The sequence below is a fragment of the Propithecus coquereli genome, unplaced genomic scaffold, assembly GCF_000956105.1.
Source record: "Propithecus coquereli isolate 6110/MARCELLA unplaced genomic scaffold, Pcoq_1.0 Scaffold47, whole genome shotgun sequence".
Lineage (NCBI taxonomy): Eukaryota > Metazoa > Chordata > Mammalia > Primates > Indriidae > Propithecus > Propithecus coquereli.
In genome coordinates this window covers 6500433-6519682 of record NW_012150507.1, presented here as the reverse complement: position 1 = coordinate 6519682, position 19250 = coordinate 6500433, and the positions used below count along the sequence as shown (strand labels likewise).

At 34.4% G+C, this 19250-nt stretch overlaps 1 protein-coding gene across 4 annotated transcripts in view; it reads left to right on the top strand.

Annotated features, from left to right (window-relative positions):
• The window catches only part of IL6ST (interleukin 6 signal transducer), a 49752-nt gene extending 31582 nt beyond the window's left edge, over positions 1-18170 (top strand). For 3 of the 4 annotated variants that reach the window (XM_012655305.1, XM_012655307.1, XM_012655306.1), the window contains exons 6-16: positions 466-620; positions 2737-2896; positions 5086-5168; positions 5824-6034; positions 6784-6966; positions 8614-8715; positions 8882-9028; positions 9344-9484; positions 12350-12446; positions 16003-16084; positions 17229-17966. In XM_012655305.1, coding sequence (XP_012510759.1) covers positions 466-620; positions 2737-2896; positions 5086-5168; positions 5824-6034; positions 6784-6966; positions 8614-8715; positions 8882-9028; positions 9344-9484; positions 12350-12446; positions 16003-16084; positions 17229-17966 — 2099 coding nt within the window. Of the gene's footprint in view, positions 1-465; positions 621-2736; positions 2897-5085; positions 5169-5823; positions 6035-6783; positions 6967-8613; positions 8716-8881; positions 9029-9343; positions 9485-12349; positions 12447-16002; positions 16085-17228 lie in introns of all 4 variants that reach the window. The other variant, XM_012655303.1, reaches the window with a different exon arrangement.
• The last annotated feature ends 1080 nt before the right edge of the window (positions 18171-19250 follow it).

The window sequence follows — 19250 nt, the reverse complement described above, 5'->3', positions numbered from 1 at the left end:
TTTATCTTAGTGATTTTTATAAAGTCATTTTATCAATAATATTAAATATAATTTGGAAAAAGAAAAATATCCATAATCTAACCACACTCAGAGCTTTTTTCACTTCGAATGTTATCTTCTCGTATTTTTCCAGTTCTCAAACTTTTTATACCATTGTAATCACAATATACATGTTCTGTTTTTATTCTTTTTAAAAATTTGATGTATCATGAATGTTTAGTTGTCTTTTGATATATGCACCTGAAAAGATTAATAAGTGTAATAAACTGATAAAAACTAAAGTTTCTTTAGAAACCTTTCCTTTCCATTATATTGTATCGCATAGCATTGTTTTCAAAGAAATTTGTTCATTTGGTAAGAATAAATACTGTAAATTAAAGAAAAATATAAAGAGTATATTTGAATTTATATATGAAGTTGTAAAAGTAAAACCTAATAAACACTATGATTTATTTTCTTCTTCAGTAAAGCCCAATGCACCACATAATTTATCAGTGAGCAACTCAGAGGAACTGTCTAGTATCTTAAAATTGACATGGATCAACTCAAATATGAAGAATGTTATAAGACTGAAATATGACATTCAATATAGGACCAAAGGTGCCTCAACTTGGAGCCAGGTAAACTTAAAGTTATTGTTTATTCAAATAGTCTTTCTTGCTGCCCTCTAACCTAAAAGTCTCAATCATTTTCTGAATGTCTTAAGTTTCTGGTTATGTGAAATATTTTGCTTGACACCTCTTCTGGGTGTTTATTTCAAGCAAGGGCAAGCAGGCAGACACCGAGATAGAAAATACAGCTTTACTGTATACAGTAGCCTTCAAGTGAGACATGGAAGTGATACAGGGTGATAGGGAATGGCATTTTTGATGGGAGGTGAAAGAAATACAAGTAATAAGAAAATTAGAGGAGCAAAAATAAAGAGACTGTAGGGATAAGGTAGAGCATGGGTTGGCACACTACAGTCCACAAGCCAAAATCAGCCTACCACCTGTTTTTGTATTAATAAATAAAGTATTATTGGAACATAGCCACACTTATTTGTGTACATATCATCTCTACTTTTATTCTACAATGGAAGAGTTCTGTAGTTGCAATGGAGACTGGCCCACAGCACTCAAATATTAGTAAATATTTAATCTAGCTCCTTATAGAAGATTTGTCAACCCCTAAGGTAGGGGAAGGGATTGGTAGGGAACTTGTAAGACAGAAGGAAAAGGATGGTCTACTCAAAGACGATGCTGTCAGCAAAAGAAAATCTTGGAGCTTTTTAAAAGTCTATCACCGGCCAGGCGTGGTGGCTCACGCCTGTAATCCTAGCACTCTGGGAGGCCGAGGCAGGTGGATTGCTCAAGGTCAGGAGTTCGAGACCAGCCTGAGCAAGAGCGAGACCCCGTCTCTACTAAAAAATAGAAAGAAATGATCTGGACAACTAAAAATATATATATAGAAAAAATTAGCTGGACATGGTGGCGCATGCCTGTGGTCCCAGCTACTCGGGAGGCTGAGGATTGCTTGAGCCCAGGAGTTTGAGGTTGCTGTGAGCTAGGCTGATGCCACGGCACTCACTCTAGCCAGGGCAACAAAGCGAGATTCTGTCTCAAAAAAAAAAAAAAAAAAAGTCTATCACCATAGCATTGAGGTACTCATACTATTCTCTTGTGATTCCATTTATCACTAATAGTTTGCTTTTGCTTTTCTTGCTCTTGTCACAGTAATGAGCTTATAAGGGAATTGAGCCCATGACCTTACTATTAATGTCCTCATTGCACTTACATAAAGGGTTCAGAATACAGTCAGAAAGAGCAATAAAACAAAATTGGATGAATGTTGCATGCTTTACAGAGAGGATACATACCTGAAGTTCTTCAAAATATGTTTTAATATCATAGAATCTTAATTCAATGGTACAAAAAACTGACATCTATTTTGTATCCACTATTGAAATTTTTGGAGTAGTAGAAAGAACTACAGTTATTTATCTGTATTTAATCTCCTCTCTTTTTTTCTTTGAAAGCCAAGTTTATCTACTGTGATAGCTTTTGTTTTTCTTGATTGGGCTGGAAATCTTCCTTTTGCCTGTCCAGATCTACACTCTACCCTTTTCATTCCTGCTTTGTCATGGCATGCTGACCTATAAAGATTTCATCTGTGGGTTCTTATTCCATCTAGTTTCATAGTGAGTTTGGTTAATGGAAGGAGGGATACAAGAGAAGTGAGAATAAATGTTTATTTCCCCTGCTTCCTACCTGAGATGTCTGTGTCTCTCAACCTAATGTCCCTGTTCCTTTCAAGGCAGTGCTCTCTATCTGACCCTCTGTTTTCAGTTTCTGGTACCACCTCTTATCCCTTTAGGCTTGGGAGTAGTAACAGCTATAAGTGCCAGAGTACTAACTGCAGTATCTAAGGATTCCCTATACTCTACCCATAGTCCCTTTATAAGCCCCCTGTAAATTAATCTAAGTGGAGTGTGCTGTCTGTTTCCTTCTGGGGTTCTGAGTGTTACAGGCCCCATGGAAGAAAGAAAGAAAAGAAGGAAGGGTAATAGATAGATGTTTCCATACTTTTAAACCTAGTAACGTTACTGATTTTGACTGCTTCTTTACTTCATTTATTTCTCTCCAGAGGTTAAGTTTAATATATTAGTGTTTCATTAAATTAGTTTCTGAATTCTAACACAATTTAGGAAGACCTTATTTATTGAGTTTTTTATTGGTCAACTTGCTTTGTTTTCAGATTCCTCCTGAAGATACAGCATCTACCCGATCTTCATTCACTGTCCAGGATCTTAAACCTTTTACAGAATATGTGTTTAGGATTCGCTGCATGAAGGAAGATGGTAAGGGATTCTGGAGTGACTGGAGTGAAGAAGCAAGTGGGATCACATATGAAGATAGTAAGTAAATAAGTGTGTGAACAAATAAAGCTATTAGAATCCTGGCTGCAAATTGTGTCTTATATCAACAACGTAGACCTCACTACTTCTTACTTTGTGATCATTTTATTCAAACTGTAGTATTTTACACTTTCATCTTTAAGAACATCAAGAGTAAAATTTAATATGCATTATTGGTAATATAAATCTATTTGATACCTAATTAAAGAAAATTATCATGGAATGGTATCTTAGATACCATCAGAAAACCATTGACTTAACTGTTGATAAACCCTGAACATTTTATTCAAGGAGTGTGGTCCAGAGATACCTCTAACTAGAGAGAATCATAGCCTGAACCATTAAAATCACACTATCTGGCAAAATATACCTTAGACTGTCACTATCAAAAAAAATATTTGTACTATGCCTTTTATTCATTTTTTTTTTTTTTTACCAGTACTTGATAAATCCCTAGAAAAAGATTGATCCTGGAATTTTGGTTGGTTGGTTTATTTTTATTTTCCATTTCCTCCATAGACAATACAATGTGTATAGTATAGAATACAAAAGGCACAAAAGAGCATACAATCTAAAGATTCCCTCCCAAAGCAGCTAATTGTTACTCATTTCTTGTGTAGCCATCAAGAAATAATCCTGTGGCATATAGATTTTTCTTTTTGAACATTTTGCTGTCACAGTCTGACCTTTTGGGTCTCAAGGGCAACAGTTGTGGCTTAAAAACCTCCTCTAGCACCTATATCCCTTTACTTCCAGCTCTACTAGACACCTAGATCATTATGTTAATTGAGAATGTGAAAGGCAAAAAAGTACCCTTCTTTCCTAAGAATTTTCTCTCACATTCTCATAAATGCCAGGAAAGAAAGCACTCCTGCTACTGCTGGTTTGCAACTCCTTCACCAGATTCCTTTGTCTTGACGAGGAACTCTTAAACTAGGATTCTTGGAGCCTGTAAAGGTACATGGATCCATTTGGGGGAGTTCATGAGATACCTGAAAATGTAGGTAAAATACTGCAGTTAGTGCGTGAGTGCATTTTTCTGGGGAAGAGGAAACATAATCTTTGTCAAATCAATGAGATCTCTAGAGCCCAAAAGTTACGAATCATTGAACTAAGCATTTTTTCAACTTAGTGAATGAAACCTCTAGGTTGTCTTTATGTTAGGAAACATTTCTGACCCATAAAATTTTCTTTATAATTTCATGTTATTTATTCTGTTTGAGTACTGCACCATACTTGTGTATTTATCTATTCGAACCTCCTGTACCAGCAGCCTTCTTCCCAGCCTTCCTGATCTGCCTGTCCTCTTCTCTTTGATTTGTTATCAGTAATTCCTTCTTCATGATCGACATATTACTGCTTTGATTTTATTCAAATTGTTTCTTATTCTATTGAATACCATGTTTACAATTTATAAAAATTTTGAAAATTGATACTATAGAAAATTTTAAAACCTAATTACTGATATTTAACACTTTGTTTTATAAAGTGCTTTTTGACATGATTGGTGATTGTCCCAGCAATACTGTGAATTTGTTTTTATTATATCCTGTCACTCTGAATCACCCCTACATAAAGTAATAAACTTATACTACTTTTACTACATTAAATTTGTTTTATTTTCTTATGTATATTTAGGGATTTTAGGCATGTATTTAAATATTTTTCAATTTGATTTTTAGCAATAAGTAGTATCAACTGATTCTTATTTTAAAGTTTGTCTTTAAAAAATCAATAGTATCAACTGATTTTTCAAAATTTTTATAAATATAATCATAAGATATAATATTCGATAGAATAAAAAGGGATTTGGATAAAATCCAAGCAGTGTGTGTTAATCAAGAAGAGGTAATTATAGATGACAAAAAAAGAAGAGAGGACAGGCAAACCAAGAAGGCTGGGGAAAAGGCCTGTCAGTACAGGAAGTTCAAATAGATAAATACATGAGTACGGTGCAGCACCCAAACAGTAAAGAACATGAAATTATAAGAGTTAATATGATCTAAATCATGAGGCTATCACTCTAAGGAAGACCCAGCGGTATCATGATGGGATGGGCAAATGCTGGTATAAATAGTTAGAAACACCATGCAATTGAAGGACAAGAATATTAAGAACAAAGAATAATTTGTAGGATTATATTTTACTGTTAAAACTTTTTATTTTAAAAGTTTATGTCTTGTCTTTAGGACCATCTAAAGCACCAAGCTTCTGGTATAAAATAGATCCATCCCATACTCATGGCTATAGATCTGTACAACTCATGTGGAAGGTAAAAATCACGTTTATATTCTTTTATTTCTTATACAAATACATTTTATGTGGTATATGAGTGGAGGTTTTTTAACAATTAAGTTTTTATTCATCTTAATATTAGCAAAGTGTTTGATAACTATTTTCAATAAATAGAAACACAAAGCTAAAGCTTTATATTATATAGAAGTCAGGTTCATAAACTACAGATAATAGGTAGTAAGCACAGTTCTATGAAAGTATAAGTTTTTTAAGAAGAGGGACCCTGTCTTATACTTTATGGAATTTTCCAGAGTGCCTCAGAAAATAATTAATAAAGGTTTGAGATAATCAAAAAGTATGCTGATAAATTGATAAATGTGCATGAGTATATCATATTAAAAAAAGACAGAAAAATAAGCATAAAATAAATTATTTAGGCCCACATAGCCACAGTGCAGGATTGTATATAGAAGTAAAAGCTAACAGAATGCTACTTCCCCTCCTTTAGTTAGGTCATGCTTTTACTCTTCATTCAGTATGTAGCAATTTTACTTTATTACAAGTTTAAAATGAGATTGCCAGTCCTTTCTAATTAAATATTTAGAGATTTAGCACAATGGCAGAATTTGTGAACATGAAGAAAAATTAACTTTAGTCAAGATTTATGAAATAATTTTTTTAACTTATTACAGACATTGCCTCCTTTTGAAGCCAATGGAAAAATCTTGGGTTATGAAGTGACTCTTACAAGATGGAAATCACGTTTACAAAATTACACAGTTAATGACTCAAAACTGACAGTAAATCTCACAAATGATCGTTACATAGCAACCCTAACAGCAAGAAATGCAGTTGGCAGATCAGATGCATCTGTTTTAACTATTCCTGCCTGTGACTTTCAAGGTTTGTATCTGTGAGATGGAACCTGACTCATGGATGGAATAAAGGTGGTTAGGTATCGACAGGGCTCCCATAAAAAACAGTCAGTCTAAGACTGACTGTCTTCTCAGTATTAGGGATGATCATATTTTTAGAAATCATTCAGCAGGCAGATTTCATCAGGATGCATGAAATACTTACATCACTGCATGGCTCACTTAAACTTGCAGTAAGCTACTTTATTCATTTAAGCATTTTTCTGATTACTTACCTGGTTTTAAAAGTTTTATTTCAAGATTTTGAGAACTTCAAATGCATATGTCTTAAATATGTTGTTTATCTGTAGCTTTATCTGTTGCTTTCAAAAAAGAAAAAATTGCAATTGCAAACTTACATAACACAAAATATTTGAAGAATTTGGTGGAAGCAAAAATTTAAGTTGAAAAATAAATTTGCTGGGTGTGGTGGCATGTGCCTATAGTCAGTCCCAGCTACTTGGGAGGCTGAGGCGGGAAGATCACTTGAGCCCAGGTGTTCAAGGCTCAGCCTGGGCAATGAAAACTCCATCTCCAAAAAAGTAATTTTAAAAATAATAAAAATAAATTGTCTACTTCACATGTAAGTTATAATAAAGTGCTTTTATGCAAGGAAATGCATATTAATATATGCTACAGAAATTGATAAATCACATTTTGAAAATGACTATAAAATGTGGAAATTTCAAATTTTTGAATATTCATTTATTATATCAGTATTTAAACTTTGTTTTAAAGCTGCTCACCCCGTAATGGATCTTAAAGCATTCCCCAAAGATAACATGCTTTGGGTAGAGTGGACTACTCCAAGCAAATCTCCAAACAAATATATACTTGAGTGGTGTGTGTTATCGGATAAATCTCCCTGTATCCCAGACTGGCAACAAGAAGATGGTACTGTGTATCGCACCTATATAAGAGGTATACCTGGGTAGAAACACTTAAGTTGATATCCTTTTTCTAACTCTTTAGACGGATTTTTCTTTTGCATTATTCCTTTCTGTTATAGGTGTTGTAGCCCATTGAAAAGACTTCTGATTTATCATAGCTCCACTAATCATTAGATGTGTGACTCTCAGCAAGTCACACTTAACCACTCTGAACTATAGGATCTCTTTATGGACAGAGTGGGGTTAATATTGTCTTTTTTTATACCCTAATACTGTTTTATCATCAAAGAAGACTCATAAAGCTGTAAAGTAATAGAGAAATATAAGCGAATCCAACCTTTGCTGCTGACTGCTGTTGTATGTTCTTTGTACCTGATTTAACTTCCTCATCCTTCAGGTGAGAAAATAGTTTCGTAGAGCATCTGGATGACTTATTTAACTTCTTACAGCCATCAAATAGGGGAAGCAGACTAGAACTCAGATTTCTTTATGTCTTTCAATTGGAAGCACTAAGAAAGGATAGGAAGTAATGATATTACAGAGCTCCAAAATGGATTGTTCTGTGTTAAGGTACTGTTTATTAAGTGGCTATAAAGTAATATAACAACTCTAAAGAAAAAAACACCCAGCTTGAATGAGCTTTTTTAATAAAGCAGAAGATGAATAAGAATTCAGCTGTGAATAAAATGATTAATCAGAGAAGAGCCCTAAGCAGAGAAGAGATACCTCCTGTAAAGTTTTTACGCTTTTTCATGAAATAGGCTCTTTGGCCCTCATTAACCTATTATTTAATATATAGTTTTAATAAGCTTGGTTATCTAGTTTACCAACCTTATCAAATTAAAAACATGGTGTAACTAGGGAAGAGACAGATTGGAAATAACTAGACAATGGAAAACTTTTTTTTAAAAGCATAGCAGAGGCTCTGGAGACATTAAGATTGGGCATGTAACCCCATATAGCTCAGTAGCCCTGAAAACATCACTGTTACAGCAGAATATAAAAAATTTTCATTTCTTGATAATATTGAATCATCAAGAAAAGGTAACATCACTCTATTTAAGAAGGCAAAGGAGCATATAACTTCATGAATGTAATAGTTAAGGAAAAATAAGTTCTTGTTGAAGGTATAAACTTCAGTAAAACAAGCACCTTATTTTTTGATGTGGACAGATAATACACTGTATAAAAAGAAAAATTTTACTGGTGCATGCTTAAAAAATAAGTTACTGCGATAATGTGGAGGGATTATAAATAAAGCGGGGGGGGGGAATAGCACTAATTCTTTTTTCCAACTCACCCAACAAACCAGGTCCATTAGTGCTTTTTCCCTTGGTCTTATTAGTGGTATCTTGCTCATTAGGCAGTTCTCAGAGAATTAGGTAAGATATACAAAAATTGTTAACTCTTAAGTAAGACCAGAGTAATTTGAGATCATTGTTTTAAATACAGTCATTACTTTTATTAACAATATATTTTTTTATCTACTGTATTGGCAATACTTTTACAATTTTACCCTATTAAGGCTGAATCCAGTACACAAAAGGTAATGCTTACTTAGAAAACTGCAGTTTTAAAAGAAAGTTAAGTGGTTATGAAATTATAATGTAAAAAAGAAAGGAATTAATTTTACTTTTTCTTATGAGAAAAAAATGCTAATCTGCTATTTTTACTTTAGGATACCTGGCAGAGAGCAAATGCTATTTGATAACAGTTACTCCAGTATATGCTGATGGACCAGGAAGCCCTGAATCTGTAAAGGCATATCTTAAACAAGCTCGTAAGTCCAAACTCACTTTCTTTGAAAAATGTTGAGTTTCGTATTAACAAAGTCATATCACTTTTAAGTAAGAATGTGTCTCATTATGTTCAAATAATTTTATGATAAGGAAATTTTACTAAATTCTAATGATTTTCAATTAGCAAATACATTTATTCTGTTTCAGCACCTTCCAAAGGACCTACTGTTCGGACAAAAAAAGTAGGGAAAAATGAAGCTGTCTTAGAGTGGGACCAACTTCCTGTTGATGTTCAGAATGGATTTATCAGAAATTATACTATATTTTATAGAACCAACATTGGAAATGAAACTGGTAATACAACCATATCAGTTATTAAGACTCAAATGTTTTTTTCCTAAGCTTTTAAATACTAACTTATGTTGTACAACTTACCATACTATATTATCAGGAGATACCTGAGAGTATACCTTATAGTTGTTTTCATAGTTCTATAGAAAAAATATTGTGTTGTGCTTATATAAGAATATTATGTGTAGAATAATCAGAGTTATGAAAGTTGCTTTCTGGCAAAAATATTTTTATTCCCTTCTAATACAGTGCCAAATATAGGCCACGTGAAGCAAAAACATGGAGTAGTTGAATAAAGCAGTTTTTTATTTCTTCCAGCTGTGAATGTGGATTCATCCCACACAGAATATACACTGTCCTCTTTGACTAGTGACACATTATACATGGTCCGAATGGCAGCGTACACAGACGAAGGTGGGAAGGATGGTCCAGAATTCACTTTTACTACACCAAAGTTTGGTAAGAAATAATGAAGTTTGATCTTTTATTTTTTTCTTTTCCCTTTTTAAGCTTAATCAGGTTAGAAATGGACATAGTTTATATACTAATATTTTGTGGAAAAGTGCATCTTTGAATTCATAGAAACAAAGTATTCATAAATTATGATTTTTATATTTTAGTTTTGTTGTTTCTTTAAACTATAGGAAATATTATTCCTTACCTTTTTGGTGTTTTATTAACTGCTTCTGACCAAATTCACCTAAACTCTAAATCCCAAAAGAATTTGTATATCTTTCCAAGTAGGTTCCTTTTCTTCCCTGGTTTGGGTGTGGTATCTTCCCTTCTCTGCTCTTGTTCCTTTCTTTTGTAGACAGATTACTTGAAAGACTAGTCCACCCTAGTCTTTACTTCCTTACCTCCAGCTTAGTCTAAGCTGCTGAAATCAGGCTCCCAACCCCAGCATTCCACTGAATCCTTTCTGGTGTCACTCATAGAAGTCCTGTTAGTTATCATATCCACTTCAAGCTTTTTAGTCTTCTTTTTTGTCCTTTTTTTAGCATTTGACTCTGGCTTTTTCATCCTTGAAACTCCCTCCTCCCTTGGTTTTTCTAACCATACTTTTCTTTGTTTTTCTAGTAGCACTCTTCTGAGTCTCCTTTCTCTTGTAAAACACAAGTGCCTCCTCCTTGTTCTCCTTTTCTGCTCTACTTTTAAATGGTTTGTATTCCCTAGAGCTCTGTTCTTAGCCCTATTTTCTTATCTGCCCATTCAAACTCCCTGTCCATGACTTCACCCATCCTCTCCTTCCCAAACATGTTTCTCTTCCTCTGTTCCATGCTACAACCACCCAAAACTTTGCCAAAGCCAGAAATTTAGATATAATTGCAATACATTTCTTTGTATCTTTCTCTCTCACATAAGCCAATTGTCGGGTCCTGTTGATCGTGCTTATTTATTTCTTCTGCCTACACTTTCATCATTTCTTTCTTTGACCGTAACCTCCTCCTCATGCTCTCCACCTTTTCATGTCTTTCCCCATTGCATTGTCCTCATTTAGGTCCTCACCTTCTCTTGTTTTGGCTGTTCCTGTAGCCTCCCTAAAGCATACTTAAGCTAAATTCTTTCTTGTTCCCACTACATTGTGAATCATTATAGAAATTACATTATATTGTAATTGTATTTATAAACCCCACCTCCAAGTGCCAACACAGTGAATGATAAATAGTAAGCTCCATGTTCCTTGTTGGTTGAATGCTTGCTAATTAAGAGAATAAATAGATGAGTGACTACATAAAACAGATAATAAAAGATTCTGAGCTTTGCTTTCAGGGCTAACAATGAATGTATTAATAGTTTCTGGGATGAGGTTTGTCCCATGTCGTGGTATGTTAATAGAATAGATATATAACAAATAATACTTTAAATAAAACTTTATACCATAATCTCTAGAAAAATAAACTCTTAAAATATTAATGTTCATTATAAGGAGGGAATTTAGACTGTACAGTAAAATACAAAGAGGAAGAAAAATCAATCGTAATCCCTTACCCAAAAATAATCTATTTTTGTATCTTTTAGTCTTTCCTATGTATACATTTTATTCCAAAAATTAGATCATGCTCATTAGTATTACTTCATAATCTGCTTTTTTTCAATTACCTATCTGTTGTTTCATGGATCCATTGTGGCTTCTTCACATGGCATGGGTCTTGCCACCAAGGACCTAACAGCTTACTTGAAGAAATATGGCATAAGTAAACAAAACAAATGGAGAACCAGTGGGCTATGTAGACAGTAAATAAAGTAGGAATTTAAAGATACCAGTTGGGGGGTGAGGTGGGTCATCGTCAAAGAAGGTTTTATGGAGGAGACAATACTTGAGCCTTAAAGTTAGGATGTGGACAAATAGGAAAGGGTCGCATCTTAGAAAGTGGCATGAGCAAAGGGCTGAGCATGAAAACATAAAGGCTTAAGTTTAGTAAAAGAAAAGTTCTGCCTAAATTAGATTTGGCATTATATATATCTTAGCATTTAAGAGTTAATATATGCCAACCCATAATTTATTCCCAAGCATTGATCTGATTTCTTGATTTCCACTGGGCTTCATAGGATGGTAGGGTTACTTACAAAGGGATATGGCTGTGTGTAGTGGGAAGAGAAAAGTGAGTGAGTAGTATATGGCTGTAATATTACTTTCATACTTTGTATGTATATAGCTGCAGTATTATTTTCATTACTTTGTATGAAAGTAATACTGTATTATGTAATGCAGTATTGTATATAATATTGCATTAAATAATATCCCATTACAGGGAATTTAGACTATACAGTAAAATATAAAGAGGAAGAAAAATCAGTCCTAAGCCCTGTATCAGATATATCACCTTTTCGAAAATGGGTAAATAGCTAATAAAAATTGTTTGAGAGTTGTGTTTTTATTCCTCATAGAAGGTTAAATTTTTAATTCAATTAGGTTATTCTGTAGCTTTTCCAGTTTTACCCAGTATTCATACTTGTTCTGATATAATTTGTCTAAGATTCTGCTGAATGCAGATCATAAATGTAATAAAGGGACAATTTGAAAGCTCTGATTCACTGGGTAGATTATCCAATTAACTGAACTATGTCATTTGAATCCCCCAACCAACATATATTTATTTTATGCTTACTATGTGGCCAGGTAAACTATGTAAGGCATAAATGGTTAGAATATGATTTCCTAAGGAGGGTGGTGGGAAAACTAGCTTTAAGCCTGAAAAGACTAAAAAAAAATTAGGATGGTATTTCATCTTTTCAAAAGTAGTCTGGTTGGGAAGTTGTATTATTTCTCCTTGGTATGTGTCAACAGTTATTTCCCATCACACCCCTTTCTTTGTTTTCCAGCTCAAGGAGAAATCGAAGCAATAGTTGTGCCTGTTTGCTTAGCATTCCTGTTGACAACTCTTCTGGGAGTGTTGTTCTGTTTTAATAAGCGAGACCTGTAAGTACCCTTATTCATATATTTGTATTTTCCTTATAGCTTTATGGAGGTATAATTTATATGCAATAAAATTCATCCATTTTAAGGGTATAGTTTGATGAATTTTTATAATTATATGCTAATATATAACTAGCACTATAATCAAGATGTAGAACATTTCCATCACCGTAAAAAGTTTCCTCATTCTGTTTTATAGTCTATCCTCTTCCTCCCTGACTCCAGGCAGTCATTGATCTACTTTCCGTAACTGTAGTTGTGCCTTTTCTAGAATTTTATATAAATGGAATCAAATAGCATATGTTTTGTGTATGACATCTTTCACTTACCATATTTTCGAGGTTCATCCATGGTGTTGCATATACTAATATTTTTCTGTTTTGTATTGCTGAGTAGTTATTCTGTAGAATGGATATATCAAAATATTCATCCATGAGGGAAGTTTAGCTTGTTTCCAGTTTTTGACTATTATGAATAATGTTGCTATGAACGTTCACATACAATGCTTTTTGTGGGCATATGGTTTCATTTATCTTGAATAAATAACTAGGAGTAGGAATGCAGGGTCCTATGGTAAGTGTATGTTTAACTATGCCATCTTGCATTCCCACCAGCAGTGTTCCATATCATCACCAATACTTGGTACTATCAGTTTTTTAATTTTAGTGATTCTTTCTAGTGGGTGTGGAGTACTATCTCACTGTGGTTTAATTTCCATTTCTCTGATGACTAGAAATGGATCCTTTCATGTGTCATTTACATATCTTCTTTTGTTATGTGTCTATTGAAATCTTTTGCCTGTTCCCAAATGGGGTTATTTTGTTTATATTGAGCTATAAAAGTTCTTTGTATGTTCTGGTTACAAAATTTTTATCAAAATTTGTTTTGCAAATTTTAACTCAGTCTGTGCTTTGCCTTTTTGTTTTCTTAACTATGACTTTAGAAAAGCAAAAGTTTTTAATTTTAGTTTTTTTCCCTCTGGTACCTACGTTTTGTGTCCTGTTTAAGAAATCTCTGTTTAACCGAGTGTCACAAATATTTTCTGATGTCTTCTTCTAGAAATTCAATAGTTTTAGCTCTTATGTCTGTGATCCATTTTGAGTTTGGGGGTATTTTGGTTTTTTGAGACGGGGTCTCTGTCACCAAAGCTGGAGTGCAGTGGTGTGGTCACAGCTCATTGCACCATTGGACTCAGGTTCAAATCATCTGCCTGCCTCAGCCTCCCAGGTACCAGGGACTATAGGCATGTGCCACCATGGCCAGCTAATTTTTTTTTAATTTATTTTTGCCCAGGCTGGTCTCAAAACTCCTGGCCTCAAGCAATGCTCCCACTTTGGCCTCCCAAAGTGCTGGGATTACAGGTGTGAGCTACCACGCATGGCCCATTTTGAGTTATTTTTGTGCATCGTGGAAGGTCAAGGTCAAGGTTCATTTTGTTCCCACAGATACCTAGTTCTAATGTCATATATTTTGAAAAGACTATCTGTTTCCTATTCAATTGCTTTGGTACCTTTGCCAAAAGCGATTATCTATATAAGTCCCTATCTATTTCTTTCTTTTTTTTTTTTTTTTTTCTTTTGAGACAGTGTCTCACTCTGTTGCCTAGGCTAAAGTGCTGTGGCGTCAGCCTAGCTGACAGCAACCTCAAACTGCTGGGCTCAAGCGATTCTCCTGCCTCAGCCTCCCGAGTAGCTGGGACTACAGGCATGCACCACTATGCCCGGCTAATTTTTTCTATATATTTTTAGTTGTCCAGCTAATTTCTTTCTATTTTTAGTAGAGACGGCTCAGGCTGGTCTCGAACTCCTGAGCTCAAACGATCCTCCCACCTCAGCCTCCCAGAGTGCTAGGATTACAGGCGTGAGCCACCGCGCCCGGCCCTTGCACATCTTTTGTTAAATTTTTTCCTAAGTATGTTTTCTTGTTACTGTAAATGGAATTTTAAAATTTTCTAATTGTTGTTAGTATATAGACATTATATTTTTAAAAAATATATTGATTTTGTATACTGAAACCTTGATAAATTCATTTATTAGTAGCCTTTTGGATTCCTCAGGATTTTCTACATACACAGTCATGCTGCTTGCCTAGTAATAATAGTTGTTCTTATTTTTATGCTTTTAGTTCTTTTTCTTGTCTTAATGCACTGGCTAGGACCACCAGTCCAATGTTGACTAGAAGTGATGAGAGCTAACATCTTATACATTCTTGACTTAGAGGAGAAAGCCTTTAGTCTTTCATTGTACATGTGATCGTAGCTGTAGATTAAGTGAGTTTTTTTTTCCCCCTTACTACTTCCTCCAGGAGGAAGTTCTTATAATTCTGTTTTGCTGGCAGTTTTTATCATGAATGGATGAATTTTGTCAAGTGCTTTTTCTGAATCTATTGAGATCATATGGTTTTTCTCCTCCCTTCCATAAATATAGTAAATATTATTGATTTTCATATACCATCCTTGCATTCCTTGGGTTTTGCTACATTCAATTTGTTAATTTTTACATCTGTATTCATGAATGATGTTACTCTGTCCTTTTTTGTGTGTGATGTCTTTGGTTTTGGAATCAGGGTAATATAAAATGAATGGGAACATGTTACCCTTTATTTTCTGGAAGAGTTTGTGTAGTATTGGTACTATTGCCTTTTTAAATGTTAGACAGAATTCACAAATGAAGCCATCTGGGCCTACAGTTTTCTTTGTGGGAAGGTTTTTAATTAAAAATCCAATTTCTTTGTAAGTATATCAGAGCTTTCTTTTTCTTGAATCTGTTTTGATAATTTCTGTCTTTCAAGGAATGCATCCATTGGTTTGTTGGTCTATTTGTCTAGGTTGTCAGCTTTACTGCTTTTTCATGTTACATCCAGATTGTATAGGTGTTTCTTGCAGGAGAGTCAGTCTGATAGGCTCTCACTCTGCCTTACCAGAAGCACCATTCTTATTAGTCATTTTTATTTTTTTGTTTAATTTTTATATGTGAACTTATTTTCAAGATAGCTCACTTCCTCTATACTTAATGTACCTCTAACTTTGTTCTAAGAACTGTATTAAAGTAAACATACTTAAGTAAGTTTTTGATAATATGGCTATCCCAAGTGAATTGGGTAAATATTAATCTTTCGTCTCTGTAAAAAAGATTATTATATTTTATTTGGCATCAATTTGAACATTTTTTATTTGTTATCTGGGTTATTTTAAGTGGAAATTGAACATTTTTGCTTTTGTTGGGAGGGGGTGTACCACAATATGTTGTGGCCTGGATAAAGTTTTTAAGTGGTTTTTACTGCAGAATTTTGAGAGATTTTTTTAAAAAATGGAATACTGATTATTAGCTTTAGCCTTGTTAACAGGTCTTTATTATGAATACATTAAGATCCTTATTCATTTTCAACAATATTTTTCTATTGGTTACAAGAAAAATAGTATTTTTGTTTGGCTTTGGGGTAAAGTAGGTTTTCCTTTTTTAGATTTAGTTCATTGGTTTGATTCTTAAGATTCTTACATTAACATGTTTAGAAATAGGGACTATTCATTGTTTATTACATGCGGTTCTTTTCTCTTCAGAATTAAAAAACACATCTGGCCTAATGTTCCAGACCCTTCAAAGAGTCATATTGCCCAGTGGTCACCTCACACACCTCCAAGGGTAAGAAAGATAAAATGTTTCTGAGTTGTTTATTGGGATACATTTGTAGAGTTCAACCAAGAGATATTCAGGCTAAATCCCAAAGAATAAATGAAAATAAAAGTTACATAATGAAAATTTTAATCAAAATTTAAAATACTTACAGTATATCATCTTAGTGTATTTGTCCTGATTCTGTGTTTAGTAAACAAATATTTCATTGAACTTGCAAACTGAAAACTTAAAGTGCTAAAACTCCTATGAGGATAGCTTTGTTATAAGGCAAGCATTTTGGATTGAATATTAGAAACAAGTTTAACAGTCTACCATTTAGCACTGATGAAATGATTTCTGGGAATCTACACTAAACTCTTTAAATATACCCCAAAGGGGAAATCATTTGTATTTATCATCCTCCAATAATCCTTGAATTTTATTATAACAGATTAAAATGTGTTATATGTTTTTGTATTCTACAAAACCTCAGTGTCTGTTAAGGTTCCATTTTTCTTAATGTTCTCCAGTTTGCTATCTAGTTACTCCTAGGCTGCTTCATAGTGCATGCATGAAATAATTAAATACATTTTGATAAGCTAATGGTCTACAAATAGTAACACCAACAATATTAATTTGGAACTTCTGAGGAAATACAGCCTGATTCAGATTTCTTAGACTCTGTCTAAAAGAGTCTTGCTCTGTTTTCTGGGCTAGAGTGCCATGGCGTCAGCCTAGCTCACAGCAACCTCCAACTCCTGGGCTCAAGCGATCCTCCTGTCTTGGCCTGCCGAGTAGCTGGGACTACAGGCGAGTGCCACCACACCCAGCTAATTTCTTTCTGTTTTTAGTAGAGACAGGGTCTTGATCTTGCTCAGGCTGGTCTCGATCTCCTGATCTCAAGTGATCCTCCTGCCTTGGCCTCCCAGAGTGCTAGGATTATAGGCATGAGCCACTGCGCCTGGCCAGACTTATTTTATAATATCCACAATTTGAGTAGTTGACAGTGATTTAGTGACATAATATGGGTTATTTCTTCACCACTGAAAGTTACTGAGAAGTTTCAGAGATGTGTTATCTCTGTGGCTTTATTTAATATTTGCCATATATATCTGAGAGTTTCTAAATGAACTTATGCCATAAGTAATTATCCATTTTTTCTCTTTTTTAGCACAATTTTAATTCAAAAGATCAAATGTATTCCGATGGCAATTTCACGGATGTAAGTGTTGTGGAAATAGAAGCAAATGATAAAAAGGCTTTTCCAGAAGATCTGAAAACACTGGAACTATTCAAAAAGGAAAAAGTTAGTACTGAAGGACACAGCAGTGGTATTGGGGGGTCTTCATGCATGTCTTCTTCAAGGCCAAGCATTTCTAGCAGTGATGAAAATGAGTCTGCACAAAATACTTCGAGCACTGTCCAGTACTCTACTGTGGTACACAGTGGCTACAGACACCAGGTTCCATCGGTCCAAGTCTTCTCAAGATCTGAGTCCACCCAGCCCTTGTTAGATTCAGAGGAGCGGCCAGAAGATCTACAATTAGTAGATAATGTAGACGGCAGTGATGGCATTTTGCCCAGGCAACAGTATTTCAAACAAAACTGTAGTCAACATGAAACCAGTCAAGATATTTCACATTTTGAAAGGTCAAATCAAGTTTCATCAGTCAATGAGGAAGATTTCGTTAGACTTAAACAGCAGCAGATTTCAGGTATTTCACAGTCCTGTGGATCTGGGCAAATGAAAATGTTTCAGGAAGTTTCTGCAGCAGATGCTTTTGGTCCAGGTACTGAGGGACAAGGAGAGAGATTCAAAACAGCTGGGATGGAGGCTGTGCTCGATGAAGGAATGCCTAAAAGTTACTTACCACAGACTGTAAGACAAGGCGGCTACATGCCTCAGTGAAAGACTGGTTTCTGTTACAGCTTCGGAAGTACCTATGAAGTAAAGCTAAAAATATCTGTGAATTCAGATAAAAAATAATCTTCACTCTCTGAAGGTGATCATTTGCCCTTAAGGACAAAAATGTACTGAACTCTCCGTGGGCTATTTCCATCCCAGAATATCTGGGATTCTCCTTTAAGCACTACATAAACTGACTTTATCCTCTGAATAGCTGAATGACTTTGTGCTGTTTCAGGATGTTTGCACTGAAGAAAAACAGAAAGCTTGTCTGAAATTTATAAAGTAAAACTTCTTGTTTTGCGATACAGAAGGTATTTAAATAATAAGCAGTGATGTACTTAGCACAGCTATACTAATTTTGATGCAAGTAGTCATCAAATGAAGTGGCTTAGAAATAGTCAATATAAAAAAATTAGAGGAACAAGGTCTAGACTGTCTACTTCGCCTGACAACATAATTAAAAAAGAGGTCCACAGGACATAACTATATGAGCCCAGCTTTTGTAGTTTGACCACAGAAGGGGGGGGGCTCATATTTATATCAACATAAAAATATTCCTTAGTTCCCTTCCATTGGGAATGATGCTGCCAGTTGTTGCTGGAGGAATTCTGGAGCTTTGACATCTTAAAAATGTTTTTTTAAATATATAATCAGTGTCATTTTCAAAAATTTGCTTTCTATTATTAACAACTTCTTTAAAGATCCATCTCAGAAACTCATAAGAACTAGGAATGCCACATTTAAAAATTGTTTGCCATTTGTAAAGGCTTAAATTGTTGACATTTTCTATGCACATATATAAAATATATAAGCGTCCTTAAGACTTCAAAGAATTTGGTGATGAAGCACTTTATACAATATGTTTTCAGTTTAAAGTGTGTTTGGGGGGTTTTTTGGTTTGTTTTTTCACCACTTATCAGAAAGCAAAAGTGTGTTTTGAATATACTTTGTTTTTATTTTTAAGTAGGGCAAGATTTTAAAATTTTCTTCTTATAAGTGTTGGCAGCAAACTGAGAGGACTCAAGTGGTATTTACCAAAACAAAACAGAACCTAAAAATGTACATATTGATCTGAGCAAATATCCTCACTGTGGGGACATTTAATAAAGAGATAATGTTTTGGTATCTGTGAGTTCTAGGGGAACTTAGTTCCACATTGTGATTTAGGATTTTTTTTTTTTTTTTTTTTTGAGATGGGATCTTGCCATGTTGTCCAGGCTGGTTGTGAATTCCTGAGCTCAGGCAATCCTTCTGCCTCAGCCTCCCTGGGACTATAGGCATGAG